The sequence below is a fragment of the Aquila chrysaetos genome, chromosome 16 (genome assembly GCF_900496995.4).
Source record: "Aquila chrysaetos chrysaetos chromosome 16, bAquChr1.4, whole genome shotgun sequence".
Taxonomy (NCBI): domain Eukaryota; kingdom Metazoa; phylum Chordata; class Aves; order Accipitriformes; family Accipitridae; genus Aquila; species Aquila chrysaetos.
In genome coordinates, this window is record NC_044019.1 from 23,244,779 (window position 1) to 23,264,279 (window position 19,501).

At 34.3% G+C, this 19,501-nt stretch overlaps 1 protein-coding gene across 2 annotated transcripts in view; it reads left to right on the top strand.

Moving 5' to 3' along the window:
* Positions 1-19,501, top strand: part of KIF18A (kinesin family member 18A) — a 44,199-nt gene that overhangs the window by 22,662 nt on the left and 2,036 nt on the right. For both annotated transcript variants that reach the window (XM_041129214.1, XM_030038920.2), the window contains exons 12-16: positions 683-804; positions 2,213-2,451; positions 15,611-16,094; positions 16,622-16,726; positions 19,333-19,436. In XM_041129214.1, coding sequence (XP_040985148.1) covers positions 683-804; positions 2,213-2,451; positions 15,611-16,094; positions 16,622-16,726; positions 19,333-19,436 — 1,054 coding nt within the window. The remainder of the gene's footprint in view (positions 1-682; positions 805-2,212; positions 2,452-15,610; positions 16,095-16,621; positions 16,727-19,332; positions 19,437-19,501) is intronic.

Consider the following 19,501-nt stretch of genomic DNA (forward strand, 5'->3'; position numbering starts at 1 on the left):
TTAAGTTCTCTGCCAAGTTTTAGCAAGTAGTGTCAGCTCAGTGCAGCCTCAGACAAGACCGGAGCTGGCAGAAGGGAAGGAATTAAAGTCTGTGCAGAACAAGGAGAAGAGGAAAAGAGAGGTGGGGGTTTGTTCCTCCCTGCCTTTTAGTTTCAGCCAGCAATTGGCGTGGCTTAAATGATAGTGTAATGAGCACTTATGTGACTCACATAGTGGAATGTATTTCAATACCTGTATTTTTATTGGGATGACTAAAATGTGTTGATACCTTAAAAGAAATTTAAGGTATTTCAAACAGGATACTGGCATCTCAGGAAGATGACTGAATACAGTGAAGACTTGTCCCAGACAATGTCACTGAAATTCAGATATGGAGCAAGTACACAGTAAAAGGGGCAAACGTATTTTTGGGCATGCATAGATAAGCATACATGTGTGCCTGTTGGATTCTTAATGCTAATTGCAGCACACCCACAAAGATCAAAGGAATCTACAAAGCAATATTTATGCATGTAAATGAAAATCGAACTATTCATACTTTTCTACCATAAAACTTTCTTATAATAATATAGATCCACTCCATCTTTACTTTTCAATATAAGATGAATTAATACTATTTTTAGTTTCACACTATCAGTTTGATGTGCAGTTGTTTGTGGTTTTTTCTTGCTAATTTCCCAAGGAACTCTGTAAAGATCTGCAGTGTTGCCATTTAAACCTAGAAGTTAAGGACCTGAAAGCCCAGATTGAGCACATGTTATCTCTGGTGTCCCTTCAAGATCAGCACTATAAGCAGACAGAAAAGTAAGTATGGTTTCATAGCAGGTGTGATAAGACTTCTATTCTGAAATTTGTAACTTCAGAAGACATACCTATGGAGTTTAGTTTTAGTTGAAGCAGAAGCAAGATTTTTATCAAACTTTTTTTTTCTAGGTTAGAATTGTGTTTTCTTAGCAAAAAGATATGTAAAGTAATAATCACTACATAAATCTTGGTCTGTATCCACCATTAACAGAAACTGCAGGTATACTCTAGGGCTTCTTATTTCTATTTAATTTTCTTCTTTGCATAGTTTTTACAAATTGTTCAATAGATCAAGGTGTCTTATTTTCTTCCATGTTGAACAGCAGTACTGATTTTTTTATAAGTGTTTGTGTTCTCTTTTAATTTCTTGCACTGTAGACATTAATTTACCTGTAACAAAAACTGTTACTATTAAACTCTCATATAGCTAGTCAGACTGAAGAAAGCTGAATTTGCAGGTAAGCATGAGCTCTTTCTCTATTATCAGTCTCTTGAAAATGTTGGAGACTAGCTTTTGGAATGTGACATAAGGAATGGGAAGTAATCTCAAATCTGTTCAGCAAATAAGTATATTAAAGTTATAATTAAATCATTCCAAAATGAAATAACCAGCTTTTCTTCCTCCTTTGGAGAAAAGGCTGTTACCGTAAACCATTACAAAAACTAATACATAAATCTGCAAAAATGAAAGAAAAATTTTTGAAGCTACATTGTTAGTAATTACAAAGTTGCATCTTTGGGTTTTTATATACATATCCCTTTCCCTATTGCTTGAACTTCCTGTTTAGTCTTGCAACTGACTCCACAGTTAATGAATTCCTGTGTTCAGGTAGAATTCCTAAACTTTTGTCATTTTAATTTGATTTGCAGTTGTGTGTGGATCTTAATGTAGTCCATTCTTTAATTAAAGATGCTAGTATCTAAATTTATCTGGACTAGGCTTCTAATAAGGTTCTATGCACATCTAATTAAGATGTGCTTGGTTTAAACCACATTATTTGGTTTATACTCTTCTTCATTTATTGGATAATTAATTTTTGAAAGTCAGAGCTCAATCAAGATATAGTGACTATATTTCTGTGGTGCTTGAGGGACTGAATATCTTGGACACTGAGGGAAAACTATACGTAGTAAATACTTAGAGTGAAATACAAGATTTTGCAAAAGAGAAAAATTACTCTTAGTCATGAATATTTCCTCTCAGTGTCATGGTATTCACCCAAAATAAATTAAAATAAATTACACAGCAGAACTGGGGTGGGGGAGGGGACGGGGGGAGGTGGGGCAAGGCAAGAAGGACAAAACCCCCTTTGTATTCTTCCCTTGTATTCTTAATAGTGGCAGTGCTAGTAAGGATCTGATTAGTTATGGTTTAGTCATATTTGTCTTGCCTGTTGTTGTTTTACAGAGTACTAAATACCTTGCTTCCAGTTCTTCGCAAGCAATACCTGACTTTGAAAGAAGCTGGGTTGACAAATAATTTAATTGAGACTGAATTTGGGGAGGTTGAGCAGCTGATTCAAAGACAAAAATCAGTAGTTTGGGCTGACCAGACTGAAGCAAAGGAACAAAATCAAAACAATGAACTAGACTTCTCAGCTATCTTTGCATTCCCACAACTTGTGAACAGGGCAAACACCCCATGCCGTAAGTACATAATTAATTTGTTCTCTGTTGGAAATACTTTTAAATGTCTCCTGCAAAAGTTATATGTCATCCATAAACACAGTGGATGCACACTTCTGCAAATATTGAAGCCAAATGTAAAACTGAGCCTCAGACCCGCTTTCTATAAATTACATAACATTCCTAATTGGATATAGGAAATAAGTTTACTTTCTCAATGGCTAAACACACTCTGCCAACCGATAACTTCCTCCTCCTTGTGTTGTAACATACCCCATATATCAATGTTCCTCGATCCTATGAGTGTTATTAATAATTCCACTTGATCTTTCACATGACATTGATGGAATCATAGTGTCAATAAGTATTATAATTCTGTTAAAGTGATTTGAAATGTTAAGCAGCTGCTATGGTTTTGCACAGTTTCAAGTAATAGACTTGAGGGGGATGAGATTTTCCATTAATTACAGGTTGGCCTGGAATTAATTTAGTACAATATTTTATAAGTTTATTTTTCCAAGAATCAAAGGATTCACTATTTCTATCATGGAATTGACTGCTTTGCTGTATCCTGACAGCCCCATTTTTTTCCCTGTAATTCTATGTAGCTGGCTTTTCTTCTTTAGTTGTAAAGCGAGTTGGCCTAGAGTGTAGCCTGGGAAAAAGGGATGAAGAATCCTTACAGAAGGCACTGTTCTGAGGGATGACAGGCCAAATCTCAGCCTGAGAGTGCAGCTGCTGTGGGCCAATGCTGTATCTTGTGCTCTGGATAGGCAGCACTAACACACTGGGGCTTTCTGATTACAGCTAATAATCTGTAACATTGAAAGACATCCATAGGTAACAAGGGAAAAGCAGATAAATAATGCTTTAGCTTCTCAAAAGCTGGTAGTCATAGAAGAGCATTGACCCCTGCAATACTGTGAAATTAGTCCACTGCTTCCTTTAGCTTTCTTCGTCTACACAGCTCATTCTGGGGTTAAGAATTATTCTGCCAAAACCATTTATAACCTCTGTTCTCAGTAAGCGTGTATGTGATTTTTAGCATGCACTTGTATTGCTGTTGATCATACCAGATAGTTGATGCCCAGTATTTCACTGTCTGCAATGTAAAGGTCAGATTGTGTTGAGGGTGGGCTGGGGGTTTTTTGGCGGGGAGAGTGGTGTTGCGTTGGTTTTAGTTTGGGTTTGGTTTTTTTGGTGTGGGTTTGGTTTTGTGTTTTCAGAGAGAAGGAAAAGAAAGTTTGCAGACTTGCATGCTTATACTTCCTATTTTGCCCATGGTAGTCAGGGATTCAGCAAGGCTGAAAGCAGTTGTTGGCTTGCCCATTTCTCCTTCCCGTTTGGAGTGAGGGCAGTGGACCTCAGTGGGTTGCAGCAGTCTTCCACTCTGCTCCATTCTCATTTCCCATATAGAAAGAAATTGGATGTGGATTGCTGCAACCTTTTGGAAAATCATGGCATGATAAGTACCTGCATTCTGTGGCATTGTGTTCATTAGGAACCAGAACGCTACTGTCATATCATAATGGAAATATAATCTGCAAAGCTTTATTAAAGGCATTAAAATAAAAGGTAGTGATTTTCTTTCTTGTTTTATCTTTATTTTTAAACAAAAAGAAGAATATAGTTTTTAAAACTGGTTCTCTAGTCTGTTTATTCTGTCATGGCAAAGCAGATTAATGAAGGGTTTGGAGGTGGGGTTGTTTCCTGTCATAACTCATCTGAGAATTCAAATACAGTGACATTTTCTTTTCGGTGCTAGAACACTGGAATCTTAAGTGCTAGCTGTTCTGATTACAAAAATCAGCCCATCCTTATTTTGAATCATGTTTTGTGTGTGTGTATATATGTATATATATGTCTATATTTTCACTTATAATTTAGACTGTGATTATCTGCCTGAAGTTTGTAATATTTTATTATATAAAAAAAAGCAAAAACACCTAAAAAAATGGCATTTATGACATGTTAAGATTGGATTTGTGGAAGTATACATCTGTGACTGAAGTAGGAAAGAAATATAGACTTCTCTAAATCGCTTGTAAAATAAGAATTCAAGACTCGCATCCAATGGGGTTTTCATTTGGAGATTGGTATTGTATATGTGCAAGACAAAGATGAAGCTGTGCTCTTAGCTGGTATTTATTTTATATCATAGGCATATTTTTGGTATACTTTTTTCCTTTTAGAGGTTTGTTGTTTTTTTTTCCTGGCAGAATAGGTTGGGAGATGTACCCAAATGCAGATCCAGTAAATTGTATGATACACTTTAACTAAACATTGATTGTAGAGATTCTGTCTTGTCATATGTGGGTTATTGTTGTGAATTTTAATTCATGACACTAGTAAGCTTCGTTAGAGTTCTTAATTAATCTATTTCTGTTCTACCTTCCTTCAAGTCCTGTGTTGTAAGAGGCCAGATCTGTTCTTACTGAAATTAACACTAAAATAACTATTATTTAGATAGCAAACTTTTAACGCATAAACATTTCACTCCATTAAAATCAATAGACATAGTTTGAGGGGTTGTCTTGAAAGTCTTATCTGGAGGTTTTCCAATTATTCTCTTGTTCTAAATGTTGTTGAACTGTGTGTTCACCTAAGTAAATGGACACCATATTTTTTTCAGTTAGGATGGACTTTTTTCAGCTGTAAATGGTGTCTTTGCCTGAAGATGTCCATAGAAATCTTTTGTGGTATTTTTATTTTTGTTTACTTGTTCTTTGGAGAAGGAAATAGGAGACATTACTTTCACTCCTTTCCCCCTCTTAGTAGATGCAGGAGAAAATATGATAGAAACAACTGTCCTCCAAATTTTCTAAACCTTCCTGTAAAGGTTATGATAACTTCTAACAAGACAATTTCTAACGCCACACTTCTTGGGATTTTTTTTTTTCCTCTTCATCTGATTGTGTGCTCTTTCCATTTGCTTTTGACTAGTTGTATGAATGTGTTGATAATTTTAGTGGATGTTGCCAGGATTTTTTTTCCAAATTACTGAAGATTTTTAATCTTCATAAAGATTGTACCTCTTTCTCATTGACAGCTGAAGTCAGTGAGCTAACATAAAGTAAGTTTTCTCCAACAGGTTGGTTTTTTTTCCTCAATACTGCTTGTTAGTATAAGACTTGCTGTTCAGTAGGTAGCCATTGTTGTACAAAAAATTCTAAATATAAGTCATTGTACAGAATAAGACATATTGCTACTAGGTACTAAAGTACTGAGAGCTTGACATTAGACATTTGAATTTGAAATTGAGTTGGAATTGAATTGAGAATTGGATTTGCTTGCTGGAAGAAGTTAAAATAAAATTCTAAAAATGATTAATTGGACATTCAATTATTTAATTTTAAAACCTTAAGGTGACAAGTAAACATGAACAGGTTCAGCTCTGCTTAGAAAAAATAAATTCTTTTCAAACAATGTTTTTACAGTATCATTTTAATCTTACTATGTCCTTATCTAAAATGCTACCAGTGTTGACACAATCATTTTCATACATCTTGGGAGGTGGGGTGGAAAAAAGTAATCCACTTTATCAGTGCTTGAAAAATTCTTCTGTTGAGCACAAAATAAATGCAATGAAATAGCTCCTTTTCAATTATTTGAATTCACATTTAAAATGTTGAACTATTAGCTGATATTATGTTATGGAAATCCATTTCTCTTGCGCAGAACGTATATAACAAACGATTAAGAAAAAAAACATAAATCAGAAAAAATACATTAGCATGGGAAAATGTGAAGTAGTACAAGGGCAACATCTCAATCGGAAATAGGAAGGATGTAGTCATTTCTCTTTTCCTTTAAAGATTTAATAAATTATTCAAGAATCCAATTCCTTCTCCCTAAAGTCATCTCAGAAGTATGCTTGGCAAATGTTAGCAAGAGCTGACCTAAGAACTTAATGAACAAATAAAAAGGAAGATTTATACAGATCCCCTCACACCTTTGGTGCATTGATATTTTATTATTTATAATTTGTTCAAGATGTTGGGAAGAAAATAGTGTTTTGCACCAAGATGAAAAAAAGTTAGCCACGTGCTACACAGTGGTCATTATTCCTTATATAAAAATCCATATTTCACGTATAACATAATTGCATGGACTTCAACTTGTTAGCAGAAAAGAGCCATGCAGTTAATTTCTTGTGATTTGATTCTTATTTTTCATGTTAAAAGTAGAGCAGAAATTTTTTTAAATCTCCCATTTAATATAAATATGTCACCTTGTGTTAGTGTCTCAGAAGTTTCTTTTCTAAATAATCTGGGGGAGAGGGTAGAAAAGTTAATTGGAGGCAATGTAATGTTTCTTCCATGTGAAATGTAAGTCTAGAGCATCTTAGAGGAAGAGAGTGTGCTAGGTCTGCTGGTAACAAACATGATGTATTGCTTTTGAACCTATGTTAACACATATTTGAAAAAAATTTTTTTTGAGAAAATCCCTCTGCAAAAGTGAGATGCTACTCATGTAGAAAACAGTAAGATTTATGAGGAAAATATAAATTATTCAGTGAAAGTTATGAAGCAAATAATTACATATCTTTTGTTGAACTGAAAAGTATCTAAGGATGTATGCAGTATCTATGCATTATCCATATTTGGAAATTTCAAATTCATTAACGAACTACAAGTTACTGTTTAGTCACTATGTGTTTAAAATGGCGGTGATGCAGAAAAACACCTGTGCTTAAAGAAACTGCTGAATCCTGCATGTCATAGAATGAGGCACTAATCATTGCAGAAACTTTTTTAATGACACTGTAACCTTTTGCTGGCAGTCCTTTAAGAGAGAACCATGACTTTGTTCAAATGCAAATGAATTGTTACTGAGTGTTTTCACTTAAAATTTAAAATGCTTTAAGTCACATAAATAATCACATAAATAACTTTCCTGATTATAAGCACTGTCCCCAAAAGGCTGAAGCAGCTAAATCATTTCTGTAGAATGGGAAAAGCTGTGAAAGCAGGGCCTTAACTTCTCGTGGGTTTCTTTGGAATTAACTACATTCCACTAGCTGATCCTGAAGAAGGAAGTCAAACTAGTAATTGATGTGGAAAAGGAATCTAAAAAGAGTAAAGGGAGGGGATAGCAAAGGTGAAAGGGTAGGGATTTTTATTCCAGGTTTTGTTGAAAGTGTCTTACAAAAAGAAGTTTTGAAAAATATTTTTCCAAAGTGCTTACTTTATTGTATTAAGTGGTTTTGGTATTACCTTGTTATAAGTTCCTTCTTTCTATCGGGAGTTTCAAAATACCAAAGAATTTCAGCTGAATTCCAGTAATGCATAAATCTTTGTTTCTAATGAAGATTTCTTCTTTGTAAAGGGTCTCCTATATATTAAATAATATGAAGTCATAGTGGGAGAGAAAAAGATCAAGATACTTTCTGGCCATTCATTCAACATCTGTTTCTATGGTCAGGTTATCAAGATAGTCAATTCTTGTGCTTAAAAACACTGATTGTGAGAGAAAGCTAATTTAAGCTCATAAGCTTTGCCAAAGCACATGTAGCGCTTCACTACAGGAATAGACCTCTTTCTATCTTGTTTTTCCTTTAACCTTTGAAACCTTTAAACAACTTCTGTAAAATGTCTAGTTCTGAGTGTCAGAGATGTATGTATGTTACTAGCTGACTGTTAATCAGCAACCTTGTCCAGCCAAGTAATATAGCTTAGTCATCTGTATCTACAGTAGTACTACTATGGGTACCAGAAATAGCTCTCAGAAAATTCACAATTTGTCCTAAGCTAATGTTCCTTGCTCTTCTGGTTTGTTTAAACAGTGCCATATTAACACAGCTATGCATGACAAGTAATTTCATCTAACAAACAATCGTTTTGCAGTGCGTGCTAACACACTCTACATGTAATGATTCAATGAGTATTTTGCAAAGAACTTAACAGAGTATCTGAATCTTAAATTTCTGATTGCGCTTATTTGATGTGGTTTTTCTTCTACCACCACTTCAGAATTTTTAAAATAAAATTCATTACCCTCAAATTTAACCTAAAATGAAACACTTGAATTATCTTTTAATTTCAAGTAAAAATAATTTTAAAATACTTATACAACATGAGTTTATCCCACTGAGTGTATTTACATTCTACTTTTAAATATTGTTTTTCCTTGCTAATTTAATCTTTGTTTCTTAAAATATGACTGAAAACACATTTTCAGAACCTCTACTCTTGCTCACTTCCATTATGAAGCCCTAACATGGGGTTTCCATAACATGTCTTAACCATACTTTCTACTCTATATTAATAGGGAAGATATTTTTTTAAACAATTGTTTCATCAACATATACTCGTATTTTTAAGCATCCACCCATACATACTATTTATTCTGGCCTTAATTATAAATCAGAATTGTTGTTTTGTAGAGGAAATACTGGTTTTCCACTATCATTTTTGTTTACAAATATGTTCAAAATTTAGATTAAGCTTCTGTATGCTTCATGAAACCAAAAATGTGCAACCTCATGAACAACTCAACTATCTGTATCAAGGAAAGCACAAGCTATGAAAACAACTAAGTTCATTTAAAAATGTATTTGGGTCCCCATTCTTGCGTGTTGGTTAATAGAGAGCCATACAGTATTCATAGAGTATGGACTGATGGGTGGAGAGCTCTGACTGGTATTTGCAAGTATTTCTGTGAATGAGAAAGTTCTTGGCATTGTTTCAGGCATGCCATTTCCGGAAGCCTTACTGTACATTACCATTGAGAGAATGGAATTGATTTACAGGAAAAAAAAGAAAAGGCGTCCATTACCTCCCCTTGTCACAAACATCCGAAAGTAAAGTCAATTTATTATTTTGCATGGCAGGAAAAATTGGGGTGTAGTTATATGTAGTAAAAGACTTGATTAAGAGTAGGAGAAGCATGTGTCTTGTATATAGGAAAGATTTGTCTTGTATTGAGCAGCTTTTTCACACTGTCTATATGACTAAGTATTTTTCTCATGCTGTGTAAAATAGTACACCTGACCACTGGGACTCACAAGGATGCAGCCTGGATTTTAGCCTTTTTCAGTTCACAGCTGTTGTTTGCAAAACTGTTGTGAAACTGGCCATCACAGTGATGCCTTTGGGTCACATGAATATTAAATAATTGAAATGCATTCACCAGACCTCATTTGTAATTTGGAATTCCATGAGTCAGTTGTTAAAAGAATGAAAATGTATGATTAGTATTGTAATTGGATCAATCACTGGTAGCCCAGAAATGTTTATTGAAATGAATACATTAATATTTGATTTCACTTTAGCAGAACAACCTGGTAGACTTTAATTTAGCACAGTTTCCAGAAATAATCCCCTTATGCATATATTAACATGAGTTCCAGAAGAAGAGAAGTCTTGGCCATTATTTTGTCCCAAATGTCAATTTAGAACTAACCCAATTCAAAAGAGTATTTGTCATGAACTCTACTCGCTTTTGCTGTGACTCATGTTTCACAAATACTGCGTTCTGCTTTTCCTACTAACTCACAGGGCTGTAAATATCTAATATTGTTATGTTTCTCTACTGATAAATCAGTTCTTCTGAGTAGTCTTTTGGGACAGATAATGCAACAAACTAATGACCAAAACCACCTCATACCATTTGATATGGGGTGGTTGGTGAGTGGAAGATAACTTTTATTTTTAATTTCTGAGTGAATCTCTTAAGAAAAGTAATATCTGAAAGAATTCTGACAATTATATTTTATAACTATCAGCCTGAAATTAAGGATCAGCAAATATGTGAACTATTCTCTAAAATATATTTGCAATAATGCTTATTTTTTCAAGACAAGTGTTTGTAGCTGAAAGCGCTAGCTAAAGAAATACAACTTCAAAATTTTTCTTTTAATCTACCCCATCAGGTTAACTGCAGATGTTTCTGTAAAGCATATAGTGATTCATTTTTGTTTATGAAATAAAAAGTAAACTTAATATCAGTGAATCATGATGATCATTCTGATGCAAAAGATTGAACTGGCCATAAAATGTGAAGCAAATACAAACCGTAAACATTATAATTCCCCTGCCTTGCTGTGGAACAGTTCTGGAGACTTTCTTAAGAGCTGGAACGTGTTTCTTTGTCTTTCAGTAGAAAAGTAATGACAACACTTAATGATTAGCATTAGACATCCATTCAGGAACTGTTTGGATTTGTTTGTTAAGAAAATTTGAAGAGCCATACTTGGTCCACCACTGTGTCACCTTCAGTACCCTGTATTTAGTAGTTGCCAGTAACGCACTCCAAAGACAGACAGCGGTAACAGGACAAATCTGGAGTCAGGTGACTTGCAGTTTTCAGTTCCAATGCAATGGGAAATCCCATTGAACCAATCACATTGGAATAATTGCCAGTAGATATCTTCTAAGTTTGTCAAATCTGTATTTTGTAACCCATTTATACTTATGGGATTTGCCACAGTATACTGCAGTGAGTTCAACAGTATAACTGTTCTGTTGGAGGTAAATAGTGCTCTTAGTGTTAAAATTAGTATGGGATACAAATGGGGTCTCTACTGTTTGTTGCTACAGGAAATAAAATAATGTCTCATTAACATCATCTGTGATATTTTATTAATGTATTATGTATTACCTCAGTTGTTCCTAGCTAGGAATGTACTGTTGTCTCAATTTTCTGTGTTTACTCTTTGGAATATTTAGGCAATAAAATAAAGCATGTCCGAAAACACGTAGCGTATACATGCATCCCACCTACAAGCACTCAACAATATCATGTTAAAATTGAGTATCCTGGGAGAAAGCATTGCCTAAAATTGTCATACAAATACTTTGGTTTCAGTAGGTGTGACCCGCTATGAAATGAATGTCTCTTCTGTGTTGCTTTAATACTGGAAGTTTGTATTTGCCACTTAAATGTTTTAAGTCCCTTGTTCTGGAGCTTTTTCTTTTTCCCTTCTTGAATAGGATTTAGGGGAACTAGTTCTCCCTAGTTTTAGCTGTCCTGTTGCCATAGAAGCCGCATAGTAACACATGACCACATTTTCTAAAATTGTTTGCTGAAATATTCAGTGCTTTTTTAGACAAAATTATGCTAAAATTGCATGAATTTAGTAATTAGGAAAGAAAAGGTATGGTGTTTCAGTTTGAGGCGTAGTACTTCTGTGTCAGCTTGTGGAACTAAATTTTCTCTTTCAATAAGAATTTTTATATATATATATATATATCTTAAAGTATGCCTCTGAATATCGATGTTTTAAATAATAATATGGAGTAGCCTTTGAAGTATTTGAAAATCAGTTCTCGCAAAAAAACCAAAGAAATATGGGGGGGGGTTAAGGAGAAACGCTTTTGATATCATGACCATTTGAAGTCAGCTGAAATCTATAGGAGTAGTGTTTTTGTAGCAGCTATTGTTGTCGGACCCCATTTTATTTAAACTTCTCAATGGCAGCTATTAAAAGCACCTGCAAAAAATTAGCAACTGGCTTCAGTATCTTGCTTCCTTATTAAGACAGGAATAAAACCACTATCATTCCTTTATTTTGTGGGTTTAAATGTTTTTCTTGCTGTATTTATGTTTACTTTAGATCATAACTGGTGCTATATAGAGTATAACAGCAAGCTAACATGGAATTGGGGTGTTGGGGTTGGGTTTTTTGTCACATCATATTTGGCTTATGTTACTTAGTGAAGCCAAATTAAATACAACGTTGCTGGTGATGGTTTTGTTTACTTTCTTGTTTACTGTGTTAGGAGCAACTTATTGCTTTCACAAAAAGCTATGAGAAGGGATGCTTCTTGAATATTTTATATGCTTTCCAATACTTAACTGGCAAGAAAAGCTAGTTTTGTTTTAACTTTGTTTTACAGTGAGTTTCATTCCAGAAATAAATAGGTTTTAAAAATAGGTCTGGGTTTTTACTAACAGCTTATATTTGCCCTATATAGAATTGCTGCAGCTGTCTTTTTAGTAATGTACTTGTATTACAGTATGAAATACTGTTCATTATGATGAAATTCAACAAATTATTAATGTTGGCAATACTTTTGTGTTCTTTACCTATTTAGTTCATGGTTTAAATGCCTGCATTTACAGTTAGTTTAAAAAGGCTTCCAGTATTTAGTCCTGGAGAAGCTTCTAAAACTTGGCACGCTCACCAAAATGTTTCTCCATCAGACTTCCTTTCTAGTAACTTTAGGACATTAGCAAAACCTCAGTGTCTTACAGTAAGCAAACTTTCTGAAACTGGAAACTTCCTGTCCTAACGTAACAAAAGACAAATAGAATTCTAGCCATTATTTTCCCCGAAACACACATTCTCAGATGCATGTATGCAGGAGAAAAATCTAATAAATTACTATTTTTTTAAATGTGTCCTGAAATGTTTAACGGATAGTTATTTCAAACACTAGATTGGAATCCTTAGATAAAGCTTATTCTTTTATTTAAGAATATAAGCTGTCAAAAAATCTTTAAAAGAAAGTTTTGGCCTCAATTTTTGGTTGTGATGACTAGAAATTTTTTTTTTTTTTTGAAAGAAAAAAGGACAGAGAAGAATAATATTGTACTCATGAAACCAAAATTAAAGAGCAAGCACACTAATGAAGCATAGCATTGTTGATAGTGTCATAGAGTACATATTGAAAATGGTTCATAAATAAGTTTCTTGCTTGTTATGAACAAAATCCTACTAAGTCTGAGAGAAAAATGCCTTCATCAAAGTAGGCCTATATTATTTCTGGTGGAGGTGAAAATTTTGGGGGAACACACGGGCCCTGTTTTACTACCCTTTCTGTTTCGCTGCTCATGGAGAATATTCTGAATTAGTTTAGTGTTTAGATTACAAGCAAGCTACTGTGTCTCAACAACCTGCTGCACTTTACCTGGTGAATGCTGACCATGAATTAGACTAAGATTAGGTATGAGAAAATAAGGTATTTTGCATTTTAATTAAAAAAAAAAAAACCACCACACAAAAAAACCCAACCACCTTTACACACACATATATATATATATAGTGAAGTGAACTGTACACAGGCGCGCACATACACACACAAATTCACAATTCAGTTATTTCACATCAAGTAGACCTCTTGGGCCTGAGTTTTCCATATTTGTATTTTTTCAAAGCTGAAAACAGCATAATAGAATTGTAATTGTTCGTGTAATTGTCCAGGCATGTCTTCCCATAAGCAGTTTAGCTTAAATTAACCTGCTCTTATTGTTTATGCATTGTTGGATAAGATGTTGCATATTTGTTGAACCATAATAGTTTAAACATTGTTCTTTCTGAAACTGAGGCCTATGAGTGAGGAATAAATGTTTGCTGTGTTTTTTCAATGGTTTCATTATTGAATTAAGGTCTGGCAACATAGAATAGATTTGTGGCCTATATATTAGCATCTAATTTACTTGCTACTTGTACACGCTTTGATACTACCCATTCCGTTCTCCCAGAACAGGTCTAGGTCCCATGGTAATCTGTAAATCCTTTCCTATCTTCTCACAGCTCTAATTTGTACCTTCTAATTGGGCATCATCTCATGTAAGCTGGGCATGAGGAATCCATCATATGGTATCTCTATTTCCAAAGTGTGTACAAAAAAACTGGTGCTGAGATCATCCTTTATCCTTTGACGGCTTTCCTTCAATGAGGCTCTTATTTGGGCCTTTTCCCCAAGACATCTGATTTCCGAGTGTACTTGGGGAACTGGCATTCTTAAAGCTTCTTGCCTATGGCAAACTGGGTTGCAACTGAGCAATGAGGTTCAAATTAAGAGCGGGGGGGGGTGAGAAGTGGCAAACAGTTAGAGGAAAGACTACAATCATTTAAGCTTTATTTTTTTGTACGAAATCAAACTGGGGAGGGGGAATAATGCAATATGTGTTTTTAATCAATTTTTCTCCTCTTCAGAGAATATTTATGGAACAGCTAAAATGCCGTAAATGTTAACACATGAGAGAGAACTAAAGAAACATTCAGACTGAGGAGTTCAAACTAACTTTCTTACTCTGAGGCAAAAATGGAATGGAATTTTAGAACAAATAAATATTTATCAACACTCTTATATGAATACCATAGTTAATTCTTGAGTAACATGCAGCAATTTAAAAAGCAGGAGCTCTTTTTACAGTTTAGTTACTCACAGGAGTGGAGTAAGCAATGCAGAAAAGGGAAGTATGATGTTGTGGCTACCAGCTGAAGTGGGGCCAATCCATAGACATTTTAAGGACAGTAGTCTTTATTTCTTAAATTTGCACTGGAAGTTAAATATAGAAGCACTTGGGGTTTCGACAGCCCTCTCCTACTCTTGATTTGTTTTAAAAAAAAAAACAAAAAAACAAAAAAACTTAAGTTTGTTATTAACTACTTAAGTCACCACTAGCCTAGCCATTTGAACAGTGGTCTGTGTCTTAAAATGATTCTCCTTTACTGAAAACTTGAATAAAAGAAAGGCCTTTTCTCTCTTACTTTGGAAATTGCCTTTATTACCACCTGCTTGAAAATAAAAATATTATGACACTTCAAGAAAAATAGTATAAATCGGGATGAATGGGAATGGCCAATTACTGCTGCAATGCTTGCTTTGTTATTTTTAAGGGTGGGGGTTTTAGTAAAGAGCTTTTTTCCAGAGTTGATATATTGAGATGACAGGATCCAAGTAACTTCTTTCTTTCCCCTTTTCCAAAATACTACTTTCTCATTGGCAATGTCAAAGAATTTTGTCCCTCCAAGTGATTCTATATCCTTCCTTTAACAACAGTCTCTCTCATTCTACTACATGGTACTTGCTAAGGAAAAAGTTGCCGTGATCAGGAGGCAGCTGTAGATTACTGTGATAGTACCATCTTAAATTAAATTTAAAGTTGTGTCATGATAATGCGATCATTTTCAATACTCTTACTCTTTCCATTCCCTGTTGTCATGTGTCATAACTTGTGATTACTTGTAATATCTCTGGGATTAACTATATCAGCCTATGCATATTTATAATACTTTGAGTGCCACAGAACAAATGCTACCATCTGGACAATGCTGCAATAGAAATAATTTCAGTTATATGACCAAATTAATATGTAAATTAAATAAATAGTATTTGTAATAATTTCTGCTAATAAACATATTTCAGCAGGGAAGAGGAGGGAAAAAGCAAGGTTTAAGTAGTAAATACAGGTAAATATGCTAACCATTGTTGTCTGTGTTGCACAGGTACTACTTTTGGTACACCATCACAAGAAATGAATAAAAATGCACAACAAATAGTAGAATATGCAGTACCACCACAGAAAAGAATTAGGCGGAAGCTAATGGACTCTCCAGTCACAACTCAAAGTCCTGCTGCATCCAAGCAGTCCAGTCTCCATCATCTGGAGGATTCTCTTACCAAGGAGGTCCGCCCTATTGTGTATACACCAGAATTTTGCAGAAAGCCAGTACAAAGCTGCTGTACACAGACCGTGGTAAAGAAAGCTTTACACCTTGCAGGCCTTCAGGAAGTCAATGCATGTAATATAGATATGCCAGTGAAAAAGGCGAGTATTATGGACTCTACATGTGACATAATCCCAGAGTGTGATGAAGCTGACGTGGACTCAACAGTAATTCTCTATGAAGGGACAGGTGAAACAACGGAACCATCTACTGACTCATCCATAAAGGAGTCACAGCCATGCAATGGTAGCATTCTGCAAAGGTATTATCTATTTATATGGGTGAGGAATATTACCCAAACAATTTAATCCTGTTTATCTTTACAACTGGGTTTTTACATTTATGTCAAATTTATTTGTAGACCTATCAATTTGAAAATCAAACCCTCAATTTTAATCAGTATCAGATTCAATTCTGCCATTATTTGAAATGAACGGTATGTTAGTGGCAACAGATGAAGTTGAAAGCTTACCATTTTACAAGATATGTACTGAAAAGAAAATACAGCACTTTTGAAATTGTTTGTGATGCCTCAGGCAAGTTACTTTCTCTAAGCCTTACTTTTCCTGTCTGTAAAATGGATACCTTAACCTCTTTGACATTGAGAGATGCCATTGTTAAAGCTACAGCATGTCTGTGCAGTCCTGTGAAGCTGCTTCAAGTAATATTATTGAAACAAATTGCTGGTATTGTTTTTCTACTTAACATATACTTATTTACAGTTAAGAACAATTTCACTTGACTTCTACGCAGAATAGGTTTTACAAAAATATAATTCTTTTGTTTCAGACTTGGTCTCTCTTCCTTGAAAGACAAAAATCCTACTTCAGTACTTGAGAAGCCCTCATATATGGCAATGACTTCTGCTGCTGAGAGAAAAAGAAAGGCATTAAGGTAAGATTCAACTAACTCTTATACAAATGAGTTTGTATTCATTTCTTAGGTTCTCACTTCAGTTTCAGTGTTATATTTCAAATCTGAAAACCTCTTACACAAGTCATCTGGACCTACATATGAGATGTTCTGTCTCAAATATGTTTGACAATTTAATTTTTTTTTTTTCTCCTGGCAAGTTGAGTTGAATCTTATTTTACTCTTAATTTAGGAACTTCTGTTATTTTAACAAGTACAAATTAATATCGTGTCTTCCATATCTGCTATCTATTCAAAATAGAAAGATGGCACATAATTCTGAAAAGACAAATTCCATCATCAATTAAAAAAATCTAATTTCTTTGAAAATGTTATGCCTTTGCTGGAACACATTAGAAACTACCAAAATGGAAAGTGGAGAAAATGCTTAACAATACTTATATGAACAGTCCCTTTGTTTTTCTGATAATTTGTTTCCAGTCTCAGCTATGACTTCATTCTTGTCGTCTGCTCTGGGAAGAACTCCCATTTTGTCACTTTTGTTTTATGACCCTGAAAGAGGCTTGTTAGTAGGAGCAGCAGAAAAGCTGAAACTGAATAGATACTAAGTGGAATTGTACTTTTTTGTTTCTTTTTGTTAATGTATTTAAGGATTAGCTATCAGGTCAGTACTGATGAAACAGCTTTTTTTTTTTTTTTTTTTTTTTTTTTTTTTTTTTTCCCCCTCAAAAAATTGATATAAGCTTTTTTTAAATCATATTATGAGTCACCTGTTGCTAGACAGTGAGTGGAGCTGCCACATCATAAGTCTTCTAAAGAATGTTTCAAGACTGTTGGAACAAGTTCTATAGATAGATCACAGGACATGAAAGAAACTTAAGCACTTTTTTGGTTTATTAGCATCTTTGAGATAGAAAATCTTCCTAGAAGATCACAGATTTACCTGATTCAATTTCATGTTCCTGTTCTAATTGTTATTAATTATCATTCTACACTGTTTTCCCAGGATTGCTCTAGGATAAGGAATAAACTGTATTGCTTTAAGATGAGAAAAGAGGCACATCTCACGTTTTCAATTTTTCAAATAGTTGATTATGAATTTAGCAAAATAAATCACCTGCTCTCTGAAACTGAGCTGGTTTTCTAGATTCTCTTTAGGGAGAGGTATGGGAACTTTTGAAGCCTGATTTATCTTAAGGTAAATGTTCTAAGACAGACTTTAGGCGTACTTTTTTTGTAATAACTGTGTAATGATTTCCAAACTTATATATGCTTATCTCTTCCCAAAAGACTAGCACTTTCTGCTCTTTTATCTCATTCCTTCTATGTCTCAAACAGGTATTTCTGAGTTTCCAAGTTAGAATAACACTACAGGAAAATCCCACAACTTTTTTTTATTTCTTTTTTGGGGATTATTTCTTCTGCCTCAGACTGTAAACTGTCTGTAAACCAAAATTCTTTATGGCTTTGTCTAGCAGTTGGTGATGAAGAGAAGGAATTAAAGCCTCTTAGTTGTGAAGGAAGAAAAGAATATGCTCTTCCTTTCTCTACTTTTTCTCCCTTTTCTCTTCCATGCTTTCCCTGTTTGAAGTAGTTCACTCCAGTCATTCATTTCCTAGTAACTTTAGAATAAAAATATAAATTTCAGATATATTCTCTACCTTAGAAATATAATTTGAAACAGTCGTATTGCTAGGACACAAGATGAGAGACAAGTCAGTCATAATACAGAGGCTGCTTTTACTAAATAGCTTTATATTCTTATTGGCATAACTTCTCTACCAAGAAGCATGCATGAATAGATCTTACCACTGGCACAAGGCACGTCTTAGTCTTTACTGCTTGCTATATATTTTCATTTAGGCAGAAAACTATTTTTAAGAAAACTAATGTAAGATAGGGGACTATAAAGTGGGAATAATACAATATCATTAGAGGAATAGGAAAAGCATAGAAACTTGGGACATAAATAGAATTACCTTGTTTATGAGGTTGTCTTAGAGAGTGGAACCAGGGAAGTTAGCAAGGCAAGTGTAAAAGGGCGAGATCAGATAGGTTCATAATTTTCACTGTAGAGCTTAAGTCCATCACATAAAAGGCTATAAAATAGAGGTTTTGTTTTAATGAATTTGAAGCTGTAACAGCTTTCTTGCAGCTTAGCTGAAAAGTATTGTCTGCTATGAAGCCGCCCCCTCCAACTGTGTTGGAGGTTGTAGAAAAATTATTGTAGCAATAAAAAATGCAATTTGTTCAATAAACACAGCTTGGTCATTTCAAGGATTTCGTACATGCGTTAAGATTGTTTCTTTTGTGTGCAATGACCATCAAACTGGCTTCTGTGGTTTCCAAAAAAACTGTGGCTTATCAGTCTCCATTTTGACATAAGTGGCAACATTAGTTCTTATTTTCACAATTGAAACATTCTTGTAAGTTTGTAATAAAGAAAAAGGGGAATAATATCCATATATATACATCATAAATAAATTAGTTTATTCTTTGCATTCAGTTACAAACTACCAATACTGGATAATATCGTTTAATGTATTTCTACATTGCAAGGCCTAAACTACTGTAATATAGCTTAATCACTTTGCTGAAAACAAACTCTTTTCTGGCTATTTTTCCAGTTCTGCGTCAAACACTGGATTAGGCCAAAACCCTGTTTCTGCAAAACGCAATCGACAAGAGGTCTTGTTAAGCCATAGAGCTTTGCGAGTACCCAAAATGGCAGGTAAGTGTCAAAACTTGAACGTATGACGCTGCATTGGTAACTGTGTTTGTACAGGAGGTCCAAAA